At 34.5% G+C, this 25541-nt stretch overlaps 1 protein-coding gene across 6 annotated transcripts; it reads left to right on the top strand.

Annotated features, from left to right (window-relative positions):
* Nucleotides 1-722: 722 nt before the first annotated feature.
* Nucleotides 723-25323, top strand: LOC110110184 (cyclin-J18). Of its 6 annotated transcripts, none has more exons than XM_020841555.2 (11): nt 729-1633; nt 10256-10386; nt 10483-10565; nt 10652-10766; nt 10856-10954; nt 13835-13852; nt 13960-14030; nt 15674-15800; nt 15886-15946; nt 24226-24366; nt 24951-25323. In XM_020841555.2, exons 1-10 carry the CDS (start codon nt 1570-1572, stop codon nt 24327-24329), a joined length of 873 nt encoding a protein of 290 aa, XP_020697214.1. In that variant the 5' UTR covers nt 729-1569; the 3' UTR covers nt 24330-24366; nt 24951-25323. The 6 variants fall into 6 exon arrangements, 5 of the variants coding, with proteins under 5 accessions (XP_020697224.1, XP_020697223.1, XP_020697214.1 ...); XR_003701874.1 differs by having other exon boundaries at nt 730-1633; nt 24231-24366; XM_020841565.2 differs by lacking the exon at nt 24951-25323 and having other exon boundaries at nt 723-1633; nt 15674-15810; nt 24231-24637.
* The last annotated feature ends 218 nt before the right edge of the window (nt 25324-25541 follow it).

Below are 25541 nucleotides of genomic sequence, written 5' to 3'. Positions count from 1 at the left end.
GTCGTTTTGTCGTGTTGCAAGCGTCGAAAACGGGTTCTTGAAGTTTTAGGGATCAAAGAGTTATACCATGGCTGTGTGACGTCGGCGGAGTTGGCACAAAGAAATCAAGTTAACAATTTTTTGTATTTCTTTTCTCTTTTTTTTTTCTTTTTTTGAAAACTCCATTCTTTTTTTTTTCTCTTTTTTTATACTTTCCCTCTCTTTTTTTTATACTTTCATCCCTCTCATTCATCCCCTTTTTTTAAAAAAATATCTCCCTTTCTTTTCTTTCTGAAATCTCTACATCTCTCCCTCCCTTTTGTAGATACATGCATATATATACTTGCAAATGATAACAATGTAAATAACCAAAATCACTAAATAATCAAGACACAGACACTAAAGTAACCATGAACATCAATGGATAAATACATGGAGCATCTTACTTTTACCTTCCTCTTCTTTTGAATTAGTGGGCTGATTTGGAGGTATGTAGGCTTAAGGTAGATTTCTAATAGGTAGAGGAAATCTATTTGTAGTGGGAAAGGGCCTTTTGAATTGGGCTTTAGGTATCAGATTAGTTTGTTTGAAAGGGCTTTAAGTGGTGTAGTGGAATGGGCTAATTGAATTGTCTGGTATGAAGAGCTAGTGGGCTCTTTTCTTTTCCTTTTTAAAAAAAAAAAAAAAAAAACTGGTGGGCTTGGTTGGTGGAGGAAGTTAGAGAAGTGGGTGAAGGCTTGTTGTAGTGGTTCGGTTAGGAAGAATTTGCCCTTAACAGAGAAAGTAGGAGGGCTGTGAAGTGGATTGAAGTGTACTGGCAGAACAAGAGGTTGGAGGGGGCTTGGTCTGAGAGGAGTTCAGAGTGTTGAAGCAAGATCGATCGGAGTGTGCAAACAGTTGTAGGAGCTTTAGATCTTGCTGGACTTGAATTGTGAGAAAACCAAAGCAAAGCCGCAGCTGGTCGTGGACTACAAAGAGCATATTGTGAGTGTGGCAGGAGAGGATTTGGAAGTCCGCGGTTGTGGGTGTAGAAGGATGGATGAAGAATCAAAGCAGGTTGGAGGAGTCTTCACCCAGCTTTGAATCATGTGAATCCAACGTTTGGAGGAGCAAAGCACTGCTGATCGGACATGTATTGTAGTTGCTTGATATTGGGTTGAAGTGTTGGCTTAGGAAGAGAAAGCACGTGAAGGCTGGTTCTTCTCCAACTTGTTTGTGGTGTGGTTCACGTGGGTGTGAGGCTCGGCTCCTTCAGGTTGGGTTGAAGAATCTTGCCGAGATCTGGAGTTCGCCAATCACAGGGAATCCGAAGGTGAGATCGGAAAGCTATAGGTGTGGAGAAGTTGGCTTAAGGTGGGATGACGGATTACGGGCCGGCTCTTGAAGAAGATTCAATCTAGGTTGTTTGACCGTGTGGGAGTTTCAAAGAGAGGAGTCGTGTGATGTAGAAATCAACGACTGGAATAAGAGGCTTCAGAAGAGCAGATGAAAGCTGAAGGTGAGCGCCAACCAAAACGAGCTAGAGAAGTCTGCTTTTCTTCATTTTAACGACACCCTAAGACATTCGTTCGAGGTCAGATGTGAGATTTTATGCCACATGACGGAGGTTCAGCGAAAAATCAGGGATTTAGCAGAGATTTTCGGCACAAACGAGGTAAGGTATTAATTTTGATTTGAGTGATTTTGGGTTGAATCCATTGGTAATCCTAATAATGACTTACTCTTATTAGAAATATCATTAATTTGGGCTGCCATCAATGCACCAATCAACAACAATTGCCTTGATACACGTGTTTTCTCAATTTACGTGCATTTTGCCTTATTTTGCATGTTAATTTTGCTTTATAATTTTCTTTGTGTTAATTGATAGTGATTTTAGGGTATTAATGTTGTTTCAGACGCAACGATGGAGTCCATTTCACGATCGGACGTCATCCGAGTGGCGCTGAGGCCTGATTTCCTCGAAATACGCGTTGTCTCGAAATTCGTGTCACCCATTAGGATGATCCAAATTGAACAAATAAAATATAGTTTTTGAGTATTTATAATGTTTTGAACGCAATGACAAAGTCCGTTTATCGATCCGACATCGTTTGATCAGCCTCGTGCTTTAATTTCGGGTGTCAGTCGCCACTTTTGACTGATCTCATTGGATTCGATTTTGAGGTCTCAACCCAGAAGAATTTATTGTCCTGATCGCAATGATATCATCCATTTGACATTCGAAGGTCATTTGACCCCTTAAGTGATGCGTTTCGTCAATGCACGTGTTGCTTAAATCATCATTTTATCCTCTTTTCATATGATGTTATGTGTAGGGGTCAACAATGCCAAGCCCTAGCCATGCCTCAGAAATGTCGGGAGCAAAGCGAAGCCATAGAGAAAAGTTATTTTTGCTAGTTATGATTATGGGTTGTCTATCATTTTGAGATGATGCATCATAATTTAAGACTTGAGATGTGCTTAAATGAGTTGCTACAATAAATCTAGATGAAGCTGCTTGAGTGGTAGTCGTTAATGAGGACTTTGGGAGCATTCTAGTGATGATCATATTCTTCTTGGAAGAGAGAGACAGTTTGAGGAGTAATAGTATAATCAGAATGTTGACTAAAATAAAATTAATAATTAAAAAAGAAGAAATAAAAAAGGAAAAGAATGAACATTTTGAAATGAATTGCATAAGTCCAGTGAATAGAAGGATAGTTTCAGAAACGATGCCTTTATTCGTACAATATGTTTCCTCAATCAATAAATACATGACGAAAGAATAGGAACTTATGCTTTGTTTAGCAATCTTCAAGCCTCCACTCCTTAGTCTGCTTCTCTCCCAATTTGATGCCACTATACCATGCATAAATAGCCCCTATCTCTGCCTCCACCCTCGGAATTGAGCCTGAAGCCCATGCCACTGATCTGATTCACGAACGCTTGGTTGAATCATTTTCCATAAGCCCACCTCCTCATGCAACCGACCCTTCTGCCCGCTTTGCTCATTCGAATCCCTAGCACGCGCGACTTCACACCAAAACCTGATACGCTCGTTGACACCCTAGCCTGTTCCACTCTTCTAACACCACAGCCTACCTATTTTAAACCTGACGTCTGACCAGCAAAACCCACACACGAGACAAAGATTGCATGCCCGTCGCTTCCTATTTGCACAATCTCATGTGTAACCTTCCGTAGCCTCCAGTTTGTTGTTCTAATAAGTGAGTATTCCAGATATACGCCCCAAGTGCATCAGGATTGTTAATCAAAGGGAAATAATATATGGTTTCAGTTCGAATTATTTATCTATGATTTATGCATGCATGATCATTCCAATCGATTGTATTGGCTTTTTTTTAATTTACTTTGGTAGTTAAAAAGCAACAGTTATTTGTTAATTTCAAGACCCTACACCATTGATCTTTGATCTGGGTGGGAGAAATTTAGATTTAAAGATCGGCGATTTCCATCTATGATCCAGACGTAATTTTTCCATTTTGACTTAAGGAGAATGAACTCCTATGTCTGCAAAGCAGGATTCATGCTGATGCGTCGTTTTTCTTGAGCCAACACAAAAGTAGTAGTGATAACATGTTGAGCAGCAAGAGGATATCCAAAATTGTCCAAACAATTATTAGTTCTCAAATAGTGTTTACAATATGGAAAGGAACTATATACACAGCCACATCCACCATATCAGCCACAATGACAACAATCGCCTTTAGTACTAGCAACAAGTGCAGTATGGTTAAGGCTAGAAGAAGGCGGAGTGGGAACCTTAGTCACCCGAAGCATGCAGGAGTGAGTTGTAGAAATATTGGGTATCACTTAGTCAACAATTAATAGGGATTGAATTGACCAGAGGGATGGATGACTAAAGAGAAACTTGGCAATCAGCAGTTCATTTTGTTTTTGCCAACAACTAGGTCATTAGTAAAGGTTTGACATTGAAGAAGTTAATTAAACTTGCTTTTCAAGGTGCTACAATGGTCTTGAATAGATTTTTAACCCTATTATGAAAAAAAAAATCATAGTGGAGAGTGTATACCAAAGAGATTTTAATATCTTTGAAGTATGTGGAAAGAAGTCTCTCATTTCTTTTACATTTTTTTGAAATATGATTGTGATGGAAGGTTCAATACTTTTAAGCATCCATGTGAGAACCGCACAGCTAGAGGCCTACCATTTGGTATGCTCGATGGTTTTCCTGCCATTTGGTATGCTGGATGGTTTAGGAGCCTAAGAGTGAAAGTATTGAGTTTTTAATAAGATCGAACAAGACAATTAAAATCCTAATGCCATTGGAGGTAGTTGATACTAGAAGTTTGATTGTAGTACTAATGCTTAATTAAAAATATATTTAAGTTATAGGAGTTGAGGAAGCCATCAATGCACACCACAAAAAAGGAGGGGAATAGTCATGAAATAATTAATCATAGAATATGGAGGGGGACACAATCAATAGTAGATGTGAGGATCACTCTAACGAAAAGGCTACATCATTAAAAGAGTGAAAGGGTTGTAGGCATTAGGTGCAATAGAGGTGCTTTAGAACTATGGATACATATGTGATAGGCTCAGTAAGCATAACGAGTGATTGTGGTGAGGTTATAGGCAATTAGCATATGCGGCTACATATGAGTAGTGCAGGCTGCAATGTGTGCAATGTCAAACACGTATAGTGGTTAGCGGGCACATGCGATGTTGGGGCGGATAGTGGGTAGTGGGTGCATGTGATGTTGCAGTGGGTGATGTCGTTGAAGGAGCAGATGGTGTCAAGGCAAGATATATTGTCAAGTTGGAAAATATCGAGGAAGGCATAAGAAGAATGAAATTGCAAGAGACAGAGGGTATTGACATATGGGTGTGGTCATGATCTAATACCATATTACGATAGGGAAAATAATTTCTTGTGATTATTCTGAATAGAATGGTGCCTATATATTGACAAAGACACAATAAAATAAGATATAAATAATGCATAGTGTGTTCTCAGTTAAGAGAATATATTGCACCCTAATGACAATTAATGATATAATATCCTCATTATTGATTTTCTAATATGGTATGATAGTAGTGCCAATATAGGAGTGCTGAGAAAGAGTATTTTCTAAGAGCATTAATGGAGAATTGTCATAAAAAGCATCGATGTAGTGAGGAAAAAGTAATCAATATAATCACAATTAGAGAATAAAGACCACATAATGGTATTAATTTGTGAAAATTAGTGGATATTGTGATTTAGTTGTTGATGATGATGCATGCATGTTGGTCAGTGATGAAGAGGCTACTAAGGTGGTCAAAGGTGAGTAAAGAATAACATCTTTTTTGAAATTTTTTAAGTAAAAGTATAAATGTGCCTATGTATAGATAAGAGGAGTGCAATAAAAGAAAATACAATAATAGAGAATATCTTTAATAATGAGGAAATATTATGATAATAAATAATATAATTCTCAACTATAAATAACTTATCACATATGGTAATTTATGTAAGATAATAAAGGCATTCATGATGATGGTTATCATGAGAGCATGACTAAGGGTAATAGGTTAAGTCACTTAAGATATGTAATTCTCATTTTTACACGACACTATTGAGGTTAGAACGCGGATAGAATGTTAGTTATGAATGAAAAGTAAGATATGGACTTTAAGCTTAATTTCTTATGCTTTTAATGTTGGGCAGGATAAATTATATCAATACAAGAGAGGTGAGTTACCTTCAAAGTCATCTGTGTAATCACATTTAGAGAATAAAGACCACACACAGCTACTTATTTGTGAAAACTAGCAGAGACTATGTGCTTCAGTTGTCAACGATTATACTTGCAAGGTTGTCAAAGGTGAGTAAAGCATAACATCTTTTTTGAAACATCTTTAGTATAAGTATATATGTGCTTATGTATAGAAAAGAGGAGTGCAATTAAAGAAAATTTAATAATATAGAATAACATCAATAATGAGGAAATATTATAATAATGTATAATATAGTTATCTATTATAAGTAAGTTATCGCAAATGATAATTTATGTAAGATAATGAAGGCATTGATGATGATGGTTATCATAAGGGCATGACTGAAAGTAGCAGGTTAAGTCAATTAAGATATGATATTTTAAAATAATTTAATAAAAATCAATTTTATAAATTTGAAAAGTATTTAAATTTTAAATTAATTAATTAACAATTAGGCAAATTTAACTAGTTAAAAAGTTAAAATAATTTAAAATAGAAAAAATAATTATTAATTCAAATTAAATAATAATAATAATTTTCTGATTTCAAAATAATTTAATAAGAAAATAAATTTTATAAATTTAGAAAGTATTTAAATTTTAATTAAATTAATTATTGATTAAGTAATTTAGGTAAGTAATTAATTAGAATAATTTAAAAAGGAAAATTATTATTAATTTAAGAAATAATTAACATAATTTAAGTTTAAAACATGCATTTCAATACAGTAGTCATACAAAACAAGTAGAATCACTGGCTATTATGGTGTTTTTCAGTCTTGTATCAGTATCAGTATCATTATCCGTTGGCTCAATAAATAGGATCGTCACTCTTTGCCCGTCGGTACAGTAATCATCTCCTTATAACTCCCAATCAGTATAACGTGAATTAGTAGAGGATAACATCAAACCATATTTAAAGGAAAGCCCGTCGGCCCACCATCCTATACAAGTCAATCAGTCTCCAACCAATGGTTCAACCAGTCTTTACTTATCTTTTACACACACAGTCGTATCACAATAATATAACAGTACTTTTAATCATTTAATCACATTCATTTTCATCTCATCAATGCATTATATCAACTAGACATAATTTAGCTTAATTGAGAAAACCTTTAAAATATCGTACAATAGATATAAATCGTTGTAATTCAAAAATCATCCGGAGAAAAATCACAAATAAATACTCAAAATGTTCGTAATCACATTCTCTATAACATACCAAAAGTTACGTGGTGAAAGTTCCGTCAATACAAAGATAAGCACGTTTTTCGGTAATGAAAACACAAATCTGAGTAGAAAAATACCAAAACACAAAATCTTCGAAATTAAAAATAGGATATGGATTCCTTACTGCGAGATAAGCAATTCTTCCAACTGCGTCGACGGACAAAAATTGCTCCGCGGCCTTCGAAACCAAGTTTTTTTCTTTTCTTCCTTTTTCTTCCTCTCTCTCTCTCTCTCTCTCTCTCTCTCTCTCTCTCTCTTCAAGAACGAGTCAATCATTGTATTAAAAGTTATTTTCGATCATACGGATGATATTTACGTTCGTACCGGTACGATCGGCTCTGTACTGCATTAAGACCACATTCGTACGGACGATAATTGATTTTCGTACCAGGACAATCTCCTCTATTTTGCACTTGTTCAGTTCATACAGACTATTCGTACAGACGATTACTACTTCGTACTGGAAGATCCTACCCAAAAATCATGAAATCTGAGGGGGTTTTATAGAGCATGCTGTTGCTTATCTCAAAAGAAGCTTCACCTTACAGTGCAATCTCTATCATAAACCTATGAACAACTAATTGCTTACCCCAGTGAAGCTCTTGCTCTTGATATACGAGCATGCCCTTAGGGGGAAGGCGTGCTTATTTTTGGAAGGTTCTGTCAAAATTGATATAATTGGAGAAGTACTGAAATAAAACTTTCATATCGTATCTGATTGCAGCAAAATTGACCCCAATATCTAGTTGGAGAAGTACTGAAATAAAACTTTCATTTTATAAAATAAAAGACTACTATTGAATGCAATATAAAATAAAAGACTACTAAATCTCAATATAATTTTTTATGTATCATCCAAAACATATACAATTTGAAGTCTAACAGTGTTTTGGCGGAAGAAAGAATAACAAAATAAAAGCTAAGCCTGCAAAAATCAAAACTAACAATAATATATTGTACCACAAAATCATAGTATGCTATCCAAAACTGCTCAATTTGCTCCATACCCTTCCCCTGCCCTGAAAAATGAAAGCAAAAGTAAGAATGAGCTAATACGATTTAGTAGACTATTGCAGCATAAAATAGAAATCAATAATGAAACAAAAGACAATTAAAAATAGTGTACTGTAAAAAATAAACTGAAATATTGTACGAAAAAACTGAAACTGAAACTTAAGCATAAGCTGAAATCAAACTTCATATAACAGATTTTCATTTTACAAATGGCTCTCAATCCCAAATAAATAAGTAATATATATATATATAATATATTTATATATTATTAGTATATATATAATGCTTCGAACAGTATCCCACCTCGTTATGCGTAGGCCCCGACATAATATAATCCCACCTTGATAGCCTGCAAGCCCAGACATAATTTATATAATCTTACCTTATATAATCGCCCATCGTGCCGGCATAACAAAATCCCATCGACATGACATCATATTACATTTTCTTTCATATATTTTTTATAAAGATTCCATCAATTAAAGCATAATTAGATTAAATTCAAAAATTATCAAAACACCTCAACGGTAGGCAACATAAACATAATTGAACAAAAATTCACTGTTTCAAAATATAAATAAATTATTAAATTGTAAAATATCATTATGAAGTTTTAATTGAACTGAAATACTTTTTTTATATGTCAAAATAAAATTTTTAAAAAAGCAAAAATCACAACTTTTTAAAATCACCCAGCAACAAATTTTTTAGAATTAATATACTCAAAATATTCATAATCTTAATTTTGATAACACATAAAAAGTTACGAGATAAATTTTTTACTAAAATAAAATTATCCTTATTTTTTTATAATGAAAATACAAATTTGATAAAAAAAATTCAAAACTGAAATAGGAAAAATATAACCTACCTCGGGACGAACAAAGTTCCCAATAAGGCCGAACTAAAATGGCTCTGCAACTACCAAACTCTAGCTTTTTTTTTCTCTCTCATCACTTTTCTTCTCAAATCCTATTTTTCATTCTCTCATTGGGGAAAACGAAAAAGCAAAGTAATTTAATAAGTTTTATAAGTGGCGGGATGATATTTTTATAATATATTAATATAAGGGTATAAATATAATTATTCAAATTATTGGATTTTAAGAAAAAAAATCATACAAATCTTTTTATATCTTCAAATTTGAAGATCCAAAAATTATGAAAAAAACATTCATAAATTAAGTGAGCAGATCTAGAAAGCTTGGTTAAAATCGGTTTGTAAAACGGACACTTAACTGTCCCAGAAAGTCACTTGCACCGTCATGTGTCAATTTCTTAAAAATTTCACAACTACCCAAAAATTATATAAAAATTAATGAAACTGAAATATAATAACATTTATGTTATGGAGAAGACGGTTTGAGATTTGGACTTATTATGATTCCGAAATAATTTGTTTACTATTTCTAGGTAAAAAAAATCTTTTGTAAATTTTTGAATTATAACAGGTTCGACCAAAGGACTTGTCCATATAGGTTCGCACCATATGGGGCACTCTCTATAAGATAACTCGCTCTCCCATAATAATTATCCACAATCAATGCCACCAACATTTTGCAGATAGCTTGGATTAAGCTACAAGTAGCTCACACTTATAAAACTACAAACTCTTCATTAATTGAATTCATCCCTAGCTTATTACCACTTCTCCCCATAGGACTTGCAAAATACTTCTTAGGACTCTCCACTTATTCCTAGGGAATCACCTTTATAAACGTGCCCTACATTATAATTGTCGTACATGCCCAAAGTATTCATTCCCTACCCAGGATCACATGTGCACCACTTAGCTTAGTTCACATGTCTAATCAATATGTACTTGTCACATCGTATATATATATATTTTTTAATTCAAAGTGTAGCATTTAATGTAGCCCTCTCGAGTCCCGATCTTTTATATATATTGAATGAATATGTTTATTTTGAACTATACGATGTTTCAATTATTAAGAAATATACACGAACTTCTTATTTATTTTTCATACTTATTCATTTTCTCACTCAATTCAATATTAAAGAAAACAATAAAGTTATTACTCTTCATTCTAAATAATTTGTTATTTATAAATAGTTTAATGGCGTGTTTAATTACAAACTTTCTTTTATTATAATTATTTATGCTAAAATATTATAAATATCTAAATTGGATAATTTACACAGAAATTTTTGTATTTTTATTTCAATAATATATTGTTTATGATTTTCTATAAAACATTTTAGCCGTCGCCAACTTTTTGGATTAAAGCCTGATTAATTATCGGTTAATCAAGCTGATTAATTACTAATCGATTACTTATATAGTTTATTTAATGCTGATGAGGAGATTTGAGCAAGAGTTGGGGAAGACAGACGAGAAGATGGAGTGGGAGAGCTCCGATTCTCACAGTGTTTTGCGTCGTCACCTTCTTGAGTTTCTCATCGACTCTGCCCAGGTAAAACTAAAATCTAGTACTGAGTCTCCTCCGCAATCCCCAGTTCGCAATGGTGAAAATGATTAAATACTTTTCCACCGATTCCAATCCTGAAAGCAACTCCTTGTTCGTCCAATCGTCAAATACACCGCGCTTTCCTTCTTTGCCGATCGCTTCTTCCCTTCTGTCTCTCGCTCCAGGTTTCTCATCGTATTCTTCTTTTTTCGTTTGTTTGACGTTTCATCGTGTCAATTAATGCGTAATCCTCGAGATTTTGTCCCGGCAGGAAACACAATTTGTTCGACGTGGCCAAATGTGAAAGGAACTTCTGGCTTCTGAATCCTTTGACGGAGAGCAACTTGCAGCTCTTCGCTCTAGTTTCAATTTGGGTTTCCAGCAAAGTAAATCGCACCTTTTTGTTTACCATTTTCCCATAGTTTTTTTTTTTTTTTAATCTTTACTGTTCTTTTGTTTATTATATGTGCTGCAGTTGCATGAAACTCGGCCCCTTTCAGTAAAGAGCTTAAAGAGCTTGGGGGATATGCTCATCAGTGATCAGTGTTTCACGACTCGGGATTTTGCCATGGCCGTGAGTGTGCTTCTTTGTAACTTCGATTACTGTTATGTGTTGATCAGATTATTATATTTTTAACTGAAACGGATGACATGTTACCGTTGCTCCATGGATCAAATGTTTATATACTTCAAATATGTAGTTTGTTTCTATTTGAAGTGTATTTCCTTTAAAGATCAAATGCTTTAAAATGATGATGATCATCATCATTAGCCTTATCCATCTACTTTAGGTCTATTTTATGAGTCCCCACTGTTCATTCACTTAAAGATAATATCTTAATCTATATATATATATATATAAGTACGTAAACAAGTATATATGATTCTTTACAATTCTGGACGCTGTACAACTTGATCTATATACAACACTACTTTTTATAGACTTTGAACATGTATACATAACATTCATAGGTACATTCTAAAGACTTGCAGGAATGTAAAAGTTGAAAGAAAATCATTAGTATAAATATAGTGTAGTAGTTGTGTAATATTCTTAAAGAGCTTAAGTGTACCAACATATAGGAAAATGTATGACATTCAGAGTACATAAATTAGGTGTGTCAAAAGTTGACACGACCCAAAAAAATTTGGGTTTGGGTCAACCCGTTTGTAAAACGGGTTAGGTCCGGGTTCGAATATCTGACCCGTCTGAAAAATGGGTCAGGTTCGGGTTGACCCAAAAACCCAATGTTGACCCAGCTAACCCATATCCCGGGTGATGACATAGCTCAGTCACAAGTTGCATGTTTCACGCTACTGCGCCCCAACGCCTGCTAAAGTGGAACTCCGAACTCGCCTGCGCTGCTAGTTGCACGTTATTGTGTGATTTTCTTTTACATCCCCAACAATCATACCCTTAAGACGTATGCATTTTGATTTGGTAGCAGAGCTTTGGATTGTCATATTATCAACTAGAGGTCGGGCATGATAATTAGGTAATTTAACAAAATAATAAAATGATGCAATTTAAATTAAATTAAATTTATTTATTTATGATTTTTTATATTTCCAATATGACTACTAGAAGATTAAGAATTATATTTCTACATTTGGTGAGATGTATGATTTTAGAGTAATTTCACATTGGATATATAGCTTAGTGGACTATGTTAGTGGTGTAAACAAGTTGAGCCGAGCTTGAGTCACACCAAACTAGAGCTCAGCTCATCCAATCAAGGGTATGCTCGAAATTGAGCTTGGGCCAGAGTCGAGCTTGTGTATTGAGATGGAGTTCGACTTATTGGATAACGACTTTAACTTATGCTTTATTTTCTTGGGCCGGGAGACAAGTGGGATGTCTAGCCAAGAAAGGATGTTAACCTAGTAGAAATGAGATTTAACTTAAGAAGGGAAGATACAAGTGACTCACGAGCCAACGTGTCAAGTTCGGTGGAGGTCAAACTCGAGCTCTATGTCATATGAGTTGTAATCTGAGCTCGAGCTCAAGCGCTTAATTCAACAAGCTCGATTTGCATTTTCGTTAGCAAGTTGAGTTCGAGCTGACTTAGCTCACTTACACCCATAGACTCAAACATAATATGTCTAATTCTCAAATATTTGAAAGTTTTAAAATAAAAATGAGTAGACCTCTTTATCGATTTTGGAAAAATGTTGTTACTACCACAAAATATACTTTGGTTGATAGAAAGCATAAACATAAAATAATATTTTCATTTAGTTATTGTAGGGGCCAACTACATGATAATTTTAAGAACTTTGAACAAGGTGACTAGGCTATTTTTGAATATTTATAAGGTTTTAAAATCTTGTAGCCAAATATTATTTTGTTAGAGATTCCTTTGGTTGTATTCTATTTCGTTAAAGGTCTTAGGCAAGAAATTAAGCATGAATTAAGCCTCAATTCATCAAATAAATTAATGAATACTTAAGATGGATGGTGGTGGGCGGATCTTGAGAATGCACTCTCTTGATTTGATAATGACGTATGGCATTATAATAGATATATTAGAGAACTGTGATGACAAATAAGGTTGGGTTTTAAGTGACTGTTGATGTCGGCCAAGAGTTGGAGGTGGAAGTGGATTTATTTGTGGAGGCTTGAAGAGGGGATGGGCTTGGATATGGTTTGATTTAAGTGTGGTCATGGAGTGGTCTAATAGGGTTTATGGGCCTGAAGGGAATAGGGGAGGCAGTGGAAGAGAGTATGATTTGTCAACTAGATTGTTTTATTTTTCATGTTTTTAAGTTTCTACAGCTACTTGTTATTTCTAATTAAAAAATTATTAAATCATCATTTGTATAGATTTTTTTATTTTTTTTAATTTTCCTGTCAAGTAACATATAATTATTAAATTTTAAGTTGTGAACCTTGAAGTTTCATATGCTTGTTCCATGATTTTGTGCATCTCATACTAGTTACGTATTAGAAACCCTAATATTAAGATGTCCTACATCCATTAGATTTATCACATTAAAAAAAAAAATAAAAAATTTATCACATTAAAAAAAGAAGCTTTATCTCATAGTTATTTGGGTTTGACTTTATAGATCGTCTTTCTTTATTGCTACCTTCGATTATAACTCTATTTTGGGTATATCTTTTGTCAAACTTTTTGTTATGTTGTTATTCATCTACTCATTTTTCTTCCAAATTATTATTTTATTTACTCTCATCATTGATGCTTCTTTTACTCATTAATAGAAATGCTTCAGAATAACATTGTCCTTTCTTCCTGTCAATACCAAGTTGTGAATTAATTTGTGCTGCACTAGCGGGTCTTCAAATTGGACACATTTTGCTGAATCCTATTGACCAAACTATGGATTTTGCTCAATATATCAAACAAAATTGCACATTTAACCAATATTGTTTGGTGGTGTTATTATTCCGTGCTTTCTCATGATTGATGGATTTTTATTCCTTTTTTTGCAGGAGAGGCTCTTTTTGGAGGTATGATCCTCTAAAGTGGATAAAAATATTTCTTGGTTTGGTTATTTTTTTTGTACAGAAATAAAATTGGCATCCCATATTTCAAAGTCAAGTTGGTTGTTGTTTAGATGACGCAATTTGACATTGGTGCATCTCAAGTTGCTTTTATTTTCCTCGAAGAGCTTCTCATGCAATTCAGGTGATTGCCTGATTGAGGTTCTTTGGTTTAGCATTACTATCGGGAAAGATTAATCTTTTTTAATTATTATTGTTTCACGTATCGTCCTGTACTGGGATTACAACTAAATTATAAAATTTAGGGAAAGCTATATCAGATGTTAATGGTATATGCTTTAGACGACTAAAGGTTGACAAGGTTGCACGGGGTCAATAAGATGATGCTTACACAAGTTTTGGCATGTCCCTTCCCCTAAGTTGGCCTATTTGATCGACCCAAGCCAAAGTCAGGTTGGGTAACCAATCAACATTCAATAATGGTGGTATGACAATGGTGATAGTTTGTGATGTTTCTAATCAACAAGCAAAGTATGTTGCATTATAGATATCAATGTTATGAACCCAACAAAGTTAACTAATTGAAAATCTATTGGTTAAATTGTTGGGGGAATTCAAAGAAAGTTTGCGAATCAAATTTATCGTTGCCAAAAAAAGTTGATGTAGGCCTAAATTTTTTTATCATTGTTTGTCTCCTTAAGAGAATCACACGTTGCATATGGGTTGCACATTACAGGCCTATTGAGGTCACAATAGTTCTTGGAAGTTCATATCTAATTGGATAAACTATGAGAAGGCAGACACATCTTGGGATGATTGGACTCGTAGAATGCTTGTTTGTAGAGAGAGAATGTTGGAGGGCTAGATGGATGGCCTTCTTAAGGTGCGTTGATGTTGTGTGTGATTTGTGTGATGTGGGAAGGTGGGGGCAGTCTTGCCCCTATACCAATTTGGACCGATGCACCTAGGGTCAATTAGGCCAGCTCAAGCCCCAAAGATGCTAGAATTCAAATGTGTTTAGTCTCCTTCAATTTGTCACGACTAAGCAAACATGTTGACTATAAACTTTTGTTGTTTGGAGTTCCTTTTATTCTCACTATAGTATTGAAGTTTAATATGTAATTTGTTAAGATCTTTTGATTTTATTTAAATTTCTCAAGTGCATGCTGATAGGAATCACTTATAGGAATTAGAGTTTTTCTTGCTAAATCTAAATTTCAGCACTTGCAAAAACAAATTGGAGAAGAATTTAGAAGAAATAACAAAAAATAAACATTTTTAATTGATAAAACATGGAAGAAAATGAACAATATACAATGGATCCTCAATTGGAGAGGAGGATCCGTCTCTGCCAATCTCTAGCTGGTGGTTAGAACCCAAACAAACCCTAGTAACTATCCAAAATTCAGCAAACATCAAGATAACCCTAACCCTAGACAATCTCATATATTTAAAGCATACAAATACAACTCCGATTCACTAAACAACCCCTCCCTAAATCAAAACCTGCCTAAACCACCCCCACATCTTCAAGTGATGGGCTCCACAAGGGGGCCAGCGGCTTGGTTGGCCGCCTAGAGTAAACCAGCCCTAGGGCTGGTTCAGTCGGCCCTCCTGGGGCCAGTCTTGCCGATCTATCACATGCTTAGTATAAAAAAATTATGCTTGATTAGATGGGGATTTTTATGATCCCAACAATAATATGTTATGAATAACAATATAATTTACTACTGTAGTGAACTTACATGAAGTTTTCTTATTATTATCAATTTTATTTAAATGGCATGCATTTGACCTTTTTTTCATCTTGTTTGAACTTGAGTGCAGGGAGTTATCAAAAGTAGGGAGCCTTGTAAGCCTTGAAGTTTGCATGGAGATCATGGATCTTCTTTATGAAAAAGAACAGACTTCAATGCTTTTCAGCTCTCCCCATGCTCTTGCTGCATCAATTCTTGTATGTTTGGGTATATATAGTCATCATTCTTTATTTCTCTTCTAGTTTCTATTCGCATATTCTATATTGTTGCAAAATTTTGCAGGTAGCAGCGTACTTTTTCACGGTGCCTAAGCAGCAATGGGAGTTCCCTCTTCTTCCATGGGGTAGTGGTTCATCCACCGCTTTTCTGACTGCTTACATGTTTACACAATAGTAAATGTTGAGCAACTATCTTAATGCCTTCTTGATATTCTATGATACTTTTTAACCTTTTCATGAGTGAATTGTATTTAAGGACTTTTTTCCTTTGACTGAAACTTTTCTATAAAATCTTACAAGAGATACTTAAAACTAACTAATATTCATTAATCTCTTCATACATTGCCTTTCATGACTGTTAGGGCATGAAGAATTTGAAATGGAACAGTAAATATGAACTGCCACTCAATCCAGCTACTATATTGTGCATTGATAAGCTCATAAGAATCTAGTATATAACAGTGGTTTTTCTTCCATTTTCCTTGTTTAGGATTGTATCTTTTGGATAGGGCAACAAGAAGGATGTTAAAGTTCTATCTCATCGTTAAGAGGGGTAATTTAATTAGAGGGGCTTGCACCTATAAGAAACCTGGAAATAGATCATAAAATCTTAAAAAAAATAAGTGTAAAGTCTTTGGATAGTGTCTTTTTTGCATTTTTGTTTACCTTCTGAAAATTAAATCCTGAATAAGAAACTCTCTTAGAGCCAATGCAAATTTTTGGAGCCTGCAAAGACATTATGTAGAGTTATTAAGGAGAGGTAATGAATCCTTTCCAAAGATTGGAAATAGAGATCCATCAACAATGATGGCGGGAGGAAGAATTTGTATTATAAGTGATGAAAATAATTATGGGTTGTCTATCATTTGAGATGTTGCATCATAATTTAAGACTTGAGATGTACTTGAATGAATTGCTGCAATAAAACTAGAGGAAGCTGCTTGAGTGGTAGTCGTCTATTAGGACTTTGGGAGCATTCTAGGGATGATCATATTCTTCTTGGGAGAGAGACAGTTTCAGGCGTACTAGTAGAATTAGAATGTTGACTAAAATAAAATTAATAATAAAAAAAGGAAAAGAAGGAAAATTTTCTAATGAATACACCGCCGCATAAGTCTAGTGAAAATAAGCATCATTTCAAAAAAGATGCCTTCATTCGATACAATACGTTCACTCAACTGATAAATACATGATGAAAGAAAAGGAACTTATGCTCTGTTTTGCAATCTTTAATTCTCCACTCCATATTTCACCTCTCTCGATTCAATGCCCCTATACTACGCGTGAATAGCCCCTATCTCTGCCTCCGCCCGCGGAATTGAGCCCGAAGCCCGTGCCACTGATTTGATTCAATAATGTCTGGCATAATTGTTTGCCGTAAGGCCACCTCATGCAACTGACCCTTATGCCCGCTTTGCTCATTCGAAGTCCTAGCACGTGCGACAACCTGCTCCACTCGTCTGACACCACAGCCTACCTGTTTTAAACCTGATGTCTGACTAGCAAAACCTACACACGAGACAAAGCTTGTGTGCTCGTCACCTCCGATTTGCACAATCTCATGTGTTACCTTCCGTAGCCTCCAATTTGTGGTTCTAATACATGAGTATTCCAGATATACGCCCAGGTGTATCAGGATTGTCAATCAAAGGGAAACAATATCTAGTTTCAGTTTGAATTACTTATCTATGCTTTACACATGCACGATCATTCCAATCGCTTGTATCGATTTTAATTTTAATTTTTAATTTACTTTGGTAGTAAAAAGAAACATGATAATTTTAAGACCCCACACCATCGATTTTTGATCTAGGAGGGAGAAATTTAGATTCGAAGACCGACGATTTCGATCTATGATCCAGGTGTAAATTTTCCAATTTGATGACCCGCACCATCTATATTTGATTTGGGCTGATGGTTTTAAGTTTTAAGGAAATGCACCATTAATTTTTAATCCGGGCAGATGAATTTGCTAAATAGAAGATCTTTCGCCGTTGATCTTTGATTCGGGCATAAATAAATAATGGCAAGTGCTGCCCCGACCTCCCCGCTAGGGGAGGGGACATCAGGAGGTTGCCGAAATTGTCTTAGGAGACTACTGATTGTAGAGTGATGAGGTAGAGGTTAAAATTCGGAATATGTGATTGTAGAGTCAAATTTTGTGATATTTTTTAACGCTCTTATAGATTTTCTTGGTTATCCTTTATCAAAAAAAAAAAAAGGCTAAAGATTGAGCATTTAACTCAATCTGCAATAACTAGTAGCCTTAGGATTATTAACTTCAGAATAATGGCAATTTAAGGGTGAAGGACACCATCTTCAAGCTTTTGGAACCCCTCTAGTTTACTAACGTCGGCTCATTGGTTATTTTTAAAGAGATTTATTATAGGTTTTAAGGGCTTTTTAGGTAATAACTGATAACACTTGGTTAACGTATGCAATATAAAAAAAAGTTTGTACCACTTGTTCATTAAGTCCTGTAAGTTGTGTGCTAAAAACTGACTGAATTTATTGGTTTTGCGTCTCATTAAGTTGTAAATATGAAAGAGCAATTGATCTGTCTTCAATCTAAGGTACATGTATATGCTTGTATGTATGAAAGAATATACTTATATTTCTGTATATATTTAGATTTAAATTAATATATGTATTCATTTATCATCATCATTATAGCCTTACTCCAATATTTGGGATTGGTATTATGAATCCTTATTTTTCATTCGTTACTAGTGAGTAAAATCGAAGGTGTTTGGTTTTCGTAAATCATTTGGAATAATTTCTATCCATGTAGTTTTATTTCTACTTATTTTCCTTCCTAATCCTTTGGCACAAATTTAATCTTTGTATTGAGCAAAATTTTTATTCTTTGTTGCATATGTCAAAATTGCCTACATCTATTTTCAGTCATCTTATTTTCAATAGATGCAAATAATAAAATTATTTCTTATTTTTGGCATTTTTAATTTTTTGACACATCCATCTTATTGTTATTATATCTATCACATTCAACTTAAATATAAATTATATCGTAACATTCAAATCCATGTAATATTATTTGCCTAATTGAAGTCTTGTAAAATTTAAATTTATATTCTATAATATCCTCTATCATAAAAAAATTCTCAAGTATTTTCCCCATTTTTAATAATTCAATCTTAATTTTAAAGTTATATCCTCTTATATATCTTCTATTTTTTATCTAATAGATCAAAGATACTTAAATTTATCACACCTAAGTATCATCTTAGCTTCTAGTAATATTAAATTATAATTTATTAACATCATACCCATTGAAATTACATATCACATACTTTATTGTTGCTCTACAAATTGATGAGGATATCAGAGATCAGCGGCTACGATTTTAAGTTTATTTTTTTTTTATGTGTTTTATGTACTAGTTTATTTTATATTTCTATTTTTTTTCGTTTTACCCCTAGGGATGGTCATGTGGTGGTGTTGCCCAAAGGGCATTTTAGTTATTATTTCTTTTCTTTTCATGAGGCCTATTTATAGGCTAGTTCTCTTGTATTTTGAGTTAATGATGAATATGAATAAAAAATTCAGTTTTCTTGTTCTTGATCTATTTGTGAGTTCTTAAGAGGAGAAACCCTAGGAGAGGGCCACACATCACCCGTCAGCCGCCGGTGTGAAAGCCATTTTTTCCCTCCAGGATCGTCCGGACGAAGTGGGATCGTCCGGACGAAGTTGGATCGTCCGGGACGATCAGTTCAAAAACTTTGGACAGAGAGGTTCGTCCCAGGACGAAGTCAAGTTCGTTTGTACGAAATTTCTCCAGAGAGCAACTCGTCCTGAGACGATAATAATTTTGTCTGAACGAAATTTGTCCAGAGGGCAAATCGTCTCGGGACGAATAGGATTCGTTCCGTACGATCCACCTTTATAAATATCCAAACAGTCATTTTGGAGAGAGAGAAAAAATCTGAGGAGAGAGAAAAACGAAGGAAAAATGAGAAAAGTGGATTTTGGGCGACTTCAGTCCGTTTTCGTCTGTCACCGTAGTTGGAAAAGTTGACCGACTTGAGGTAAGGCACATTCTGCCTTTCTCAATTTTCAGAAATGTGGATTTTGACTACTTTTCTGTTTCGAATTTTGTTTCTGTTAGCGAATATCTGGTTTCATTTCGTATTGATAAATGTTTTACCGCGTAAATTTTGGTATGTTTCTGAGATGATGTTTTTGCACGTTTTGAGTATTTTCTGGAAAATTTTTACCGGTGGTTTTGAATTCTGCAGAGTTTTAATCGAATAATGAATTATCTGGGTGTTGAAAATATTTCCTTCAGTACAATGAAAGTCTTGAAATGATGTTTTCTGCTATCTATGGTAATTTGATAAATTTCTGAAATAGTGAATTCTGTGGAATTTTCGTATACTGTCGTTATGTCGCTGACGATTTTTCTGACGAAATCTGATTTCTGAATTTGATGATTTGATGTGTTTGTATGCTAACAAGGGAGTTATAAGGGGCCAGAATCCTTCGAGATTCTGTCAGGGTCCGGGAATCCGAAATCTGAAATCTGAAAACAAGTTCTGATATGATAATTCTGTATCTCTGATATGTTCTGGTGCTGTAAGCACATGGGAGACATAAGAGGCCAGAATCCGTTGAGATTATGTCTGTGTCAGGGAAGGGAGGCATAAGGGGCTAGAATTGTTGAGATTCTGTCTGTGTCAGGGAAGGAAGGTATAAGGGGCCAGAATCCGTTGAGATTCTGTCAGGGTCCGGGAATCTAATCTGATATGTGATATGTGATATGATCTGTTTTGACAATGTGATTATGATTTGTACGATTCTGTCTGTTCTGTGATTATGATTTGTACAATTCTGTCGGTTCTGTGATTTGAAGATAATTCTAATTTGAAATCTGATTTGAATATTCTGTTATACGAAATGAATTCTTATGTATCAGTGATTTGAATATTCTGTTAATCAAGTATCTGAATTCTGTCTGATTAGATGATTTTCTGTACGATTATCTGAATTCTGTACGACTACTTTTTTGATGTATTTTGGATGTGGGTTTCTGGAGATTTTGATTGGCTGGTATAGTCTTGCTGAGCTATTAGCTCATTCTTGTTATCTGCGTGGTTTTCAGGTTCTGGGAAAGGGAAGGAGGTCTTGGACTAGCCGTTCAGTGTTTGATCTGAGATTAGGTATTTTGTACTTTTGATTTTTGTACAGTCATGAATTTTCTGTTCTGTTCTATTCTTTCTGTTGGTAGCCATGCACTGTAATGTACATGATTATTTTGATGAAAGAAAGAATAAAATTTCTGATGAATTTCTGTATATTTGGATGTTTATAGTAGCTTTGTGTTTTCTGTGTGTCTGTTTATTTGGAAGAAAGTATGAAAGCAAATTCCAAAGCTAGATCCTGGATTGTTCCGTCGCGGCCCGACGCGAAGGGATTCGTTCCGGTCGGGTTAGGTCGTGACAGCCGGTAGATTCTGGGACTCGCGGTTAGTACTCGTAGTATTTTCTTATTGTCTCTTCCTTTCCCCTACATCCGACCACCTCTTTTTCCCCAAACACCCGCCGGCCCCTTTAAGTCCCCAAGCTGCCGATCAACCTCAACAAGATTCCTTCCACTTAACTCACACCCCTTCCTCCTTAGCCAAACACCACCCAAACCCCAAACCCTAACCATTGGACTTCCCCTCCCATGGATCCAAAATTGATTGTCTTGTCTCTTTTCAAAAGTGGAGCATGAAAATTAGGAGGGAGCTTTAACTCAAAATATGATTTCAAATTCATATTTTGAATTCTTTACTAAATTGACATAATCCATATTAGGAAAGTGTTCAATTCGTGGATCTAAGTTACCTAGCCCAAGCCCTTGGCCGCCGGCTTGAAGCCTTCACCCGCCGGCCCATTGCTCCACCACCTAAAGCCGCCGGCCACATCCTTCTCCCCCACAATATCCGCCGGCCACATAATTCCCTCCAAAATTTTGAACTCGAATCCACCATACATGCTTTCTTAATTTAGCCCCACTAATTTAGGACGAGAATTAAATTCAAAATCAAAATATTTGAATTTCAAAACTCTTTTTAAATTCTCCTCCTTTAATTTAGGAAAACCTCCCAATTAACTTAAATCTAAAATTAATTTCAAATTTAAGTATTCAATCCCCTTAATTACTTGGGCCCACCTCCTTAATGCCTAACCCCTCTCTCTCTCTCTCTCCTCTCTCCTTGGCCGGCCCCTTCTCCCTCCTCTCTCTAATTAATTAGTTCTCATAAATTAAGGATCTAATTAATTCAAGCCCATCCCCACTTTCCTTCATAATTCCCACTCGTTTCAAATTCAAATTTCAAGTAAATTACTCTTTAATTACTCACTAAATCTGAAATTATTTCCAGATTTAATCATTTTCCCTTCTTCCCCTTTGCTTGGCTAAACCTACCCGATCCCTTCCCCCTCTCACTCTCTACTCTCTCTCTTAGACAATCATGCATGGCCGACCCAAATGTTGATCATGGGTTTGTAGAGGATTCTTTGGACCGGACCAACATTCTTTGATCTCCATTCTTCGATTTCAATTTGGACGTCGATGACTCCGCGGAAAGCTACATTGAACGCATCATCTTCACGTTGGCACCGTCAATTGAGGAACACCTCCCAACCGGATCTTGGATGATTGTGGGACATCAACCAATCCATCTGTCGCCATCTACCTTTGGTGAACTCTTTCCCTCACTCTTTATTTTTCTCGTTACTTTCAATTATGGAATTTAATTGATTCACTGAGATCGTGTTAGTCCTCCGATAAAGCCTAGTAAATTATAGAGTTGTGTGAGGGATCCTTCATAGTATTAATCTCATTGTTAGTCTAGGAATTTCTTGTTGAAACTTTTCATATATGCAATGTTAGACTAATTGATTATTTTACAGGCTTAACTCCTACACATGTGATTTAGCCTAAGCTTATGCCACTGCTCTTTGTGTTTTATGTTGTCTCTCGAAATCACTATAAAGATATAATTATTATGCTCTAAATATTAAATGTGCAAATTCCTTAATCTAATCATCCTTGCATGTTTGATTGCACATCAGTAATTCTAAGGCATTTTATTACTTTCAATGGCTATGTCACAAATTAGAATTACACCATCTACAAAAAGCATATAGGCATTTCTTCGAATATCTTTTGTAAGCTTCTTGATAACTAATGCAAAAGATACAGACTCAGTATGGAACCTTGATGTATATCTATGGTAATTAGAAACTTCTGACTTACTCTACAACTACAAATATTAGCTTGGGCTCCATCATATTTATCCTATAATGTCAATATAATTTTGACACACCTTTCTGCCTTAATGCATATCAAATTAATTCTAATAGTACTGATCCTATGTCTTCTTATACAACCACAACAACATCAGACATTTATCCCATTGTAGGGTCGGTCCCATGAATCCTTTTTCTCCATTGTGTCATGTTAAGAGTCAAAATAATGGATCATGCCTTCTTATGATCAATAAAATTCATATTTAGATTGTTTTATCTTATCTATGCTTCTCTTTTAATTATCTTAAAACAAAAAAAAAAAAAATTGCTTTCATAATACACCTTTTTGGTATGAAGCTTAATTAGTTATTTGATCATATATTCCAGTAATCATGTTCATAGCTTTGTTGTATGAATCATTAGTTTAATTCTTCTATTAAACAGTTAACTGAATTTTTTAAGGATGAGACCTTTGGCTCAAAAAAAAAATTCTTAGTTAAATTATTGTAATATCTCTCAAAAAATATCCAAATATTGATAATTATTTCTTCTGGACCTAAATTCCTATATTTATACATCTTTTTTAGAGCCACTACACTTCATTTTTGTAATCAATCTATAATTTGCTTCACTACATAATTTGTTATGCTCTTCTAAAATAATTTTTCAAAGAATTTTTTTTCATCTTTCTTTATTGTCTTCATATTTAACAAATTGAGTAAACAATATAATTAGTCATTTAATGATTTTAAAAAATGTGCATTGCAAGCGTGCCCTTGTAATTTTTTAGTTGTAGATATTGATTGTATACTTGCACTCCTTCCTCGCATTAGAATTTCTAGCTATTAAGCATTTCATGTTCTTTTCTTTGAAAATAGTGAAAAAAATAATAATCAAAAGCTATCATACCACAAAAAGCATAAGTTGATTAATACATACCAGAAAGTAGCTAATTGCTAGATTAATAAATTTAAAAAATAATAAGAAAATGTTCATGTACATTAATATAACATAAGCCTTTTCATTTGCATATTAGTATAGTAGCGTCAGCGCAGCTAATAGATGTTCAATTGCATTCCTATTTAAGCAGATTTATAACTAAATATTCCTCTTATAAGCCTTGATCTAATTCCTTTGTACTCACCTAGTGAAGTTTGCCACCTCCTATGAAGAAGCAGATATTGGAGCGCTGGTTCATTATATTCTAATGCATGTACTAGCAGCTGAGCCAACAGATTCAACTTTATTCTGAACATTCTCTTTTACTGTCCTCCATCGAAGTGCAGCAGGTATGTTGATGTACTGTGCTTAAAAGATTCTTGATACTCATTGAATGAAAGCTTGGTCTGCTTATGGAAGTATCAGTATATATATATATATACATATCTTGAGGGAGGAGATACATATACTGTATGGTATTTTCAAGCGTCTCTAATAAAAACGAAAGATCGAGTGATGGCTTGCCTGGAACTTTCAATTAAAACACTATAACATACATAGCTCATTTTGATGTATTGGTTGAGAGCTTAGACAATTAATTAAAAGGTTTTGAGTTTGTAACTTGCATATGTGATGTGCATGTGAATTTCTCTTAGTTGGGTCAGAAGTTAAAAAATAAATAAATAATTAAAATATGATATAAATTATAAGAAATAAAATGATATCAAGAAGAGTTTTTAAGTTCAAAATAAGAGGAATTTCTATTAGATTTCTTTTTTTCTCTTACATCAAAATGACGAGACTCAATGCATTTTTATACTTGTACAAAGATAATTTTAGAAACACATTCTAGAGATTTCCATAATAAAAGTTCAACTACCAACCACCAAAAGTTATTTCATTTTTTAGATATTTCTTCCATACAATTTCTTAGGTTTACATTTTCAACACTCCATTGTTCGTGTTCGCGAGTTTTCCACGAGTTTTCCATGGTTGGCCGCTCATAGCTTACACTTCATCACCCCTAGCTCTCTCTTTAGTCGCAAGCTTGCCAGTTGATTTAAGCAAGCATGTTAAAGTTGGAAGTTGAAAGCTTCATCTTCGGCACACAAAATAGGAAAAATCAGTTTTTTTTTTTCAAATGAAATTTACAGTGTTGTGATGGCATCTTCTGCTACTTCTATGAGTATTGAGTAAGAAATTGCAACTGATACATAGTTTAGGCCGTTTGGCTGCATTTGTATCCTGCAAATTCTGTAAAAGACTGTTTCTATTTTATTTTCTGAAATGAAGTTTATGCTAAGAAATCGAGCGATGTTACGGATTTGGGATTTACGTGTGCATTGCATTTATGTCATATTACTATGTTAATTTTATTAATTTTTAATGAACAAAAATGACATGAATCCTTTAAGAAATTGTGTTAATGCTAGGGCGTCCCCTGGAAGCGACGCGCTGTATGGCCTGAATACAGTGACAAGTGTGCAAGGGCCGCTGCACCGGCGCCCAGGTGCAGTGTTAAATA

The sequence above is a fragment of the Dendrobium catenatum genome, unplaced genomic scaffold, assembly GCF_001605985.2.
Source record: "Dendrobium catenatum unplaced genomic scaffold, ASM160598v2 fragScaff_scaffold_1035, whole genome shotgun sequence".
Taxonomy (NCBI): domain Eukaryota; kingdom Viridiplantae; phylum Streptophyta; class Magnoliopsida; order Asparagales; family Orchidaceae; genus Dendrobium; species Dendrobium catenatum.
Note: the sequence above shows the minus strand (reverse complement) of the source record. Positions and strands in the feature narration are given on the sequence as shown.

Bases quoted from the DNA above. Each gene is read 5' to 3' on its own strand.
- LOC110110184 (XM_020841555.2), top strand. From the start codon at position 1,570: ATGCCACATGACGGAGGTTCAGCGAAAAATCAGGGATTTAGCAGAGAT. The intron at 10,387-10,482 runs GTAAAACTAAAA...CAATCCTGAAAG, and splicing joins TTCTCATCGACTCTGCCCAG to CAACTCCTTGTTCGTCCAAT. The intron at 10,767-10,855 runs GTAAATCGCACC...TATGTGCTGCAG, and splicing joins CAATTTGGGTTTCCAGCAAA to TTGCATGAAACTCGGCCCCT.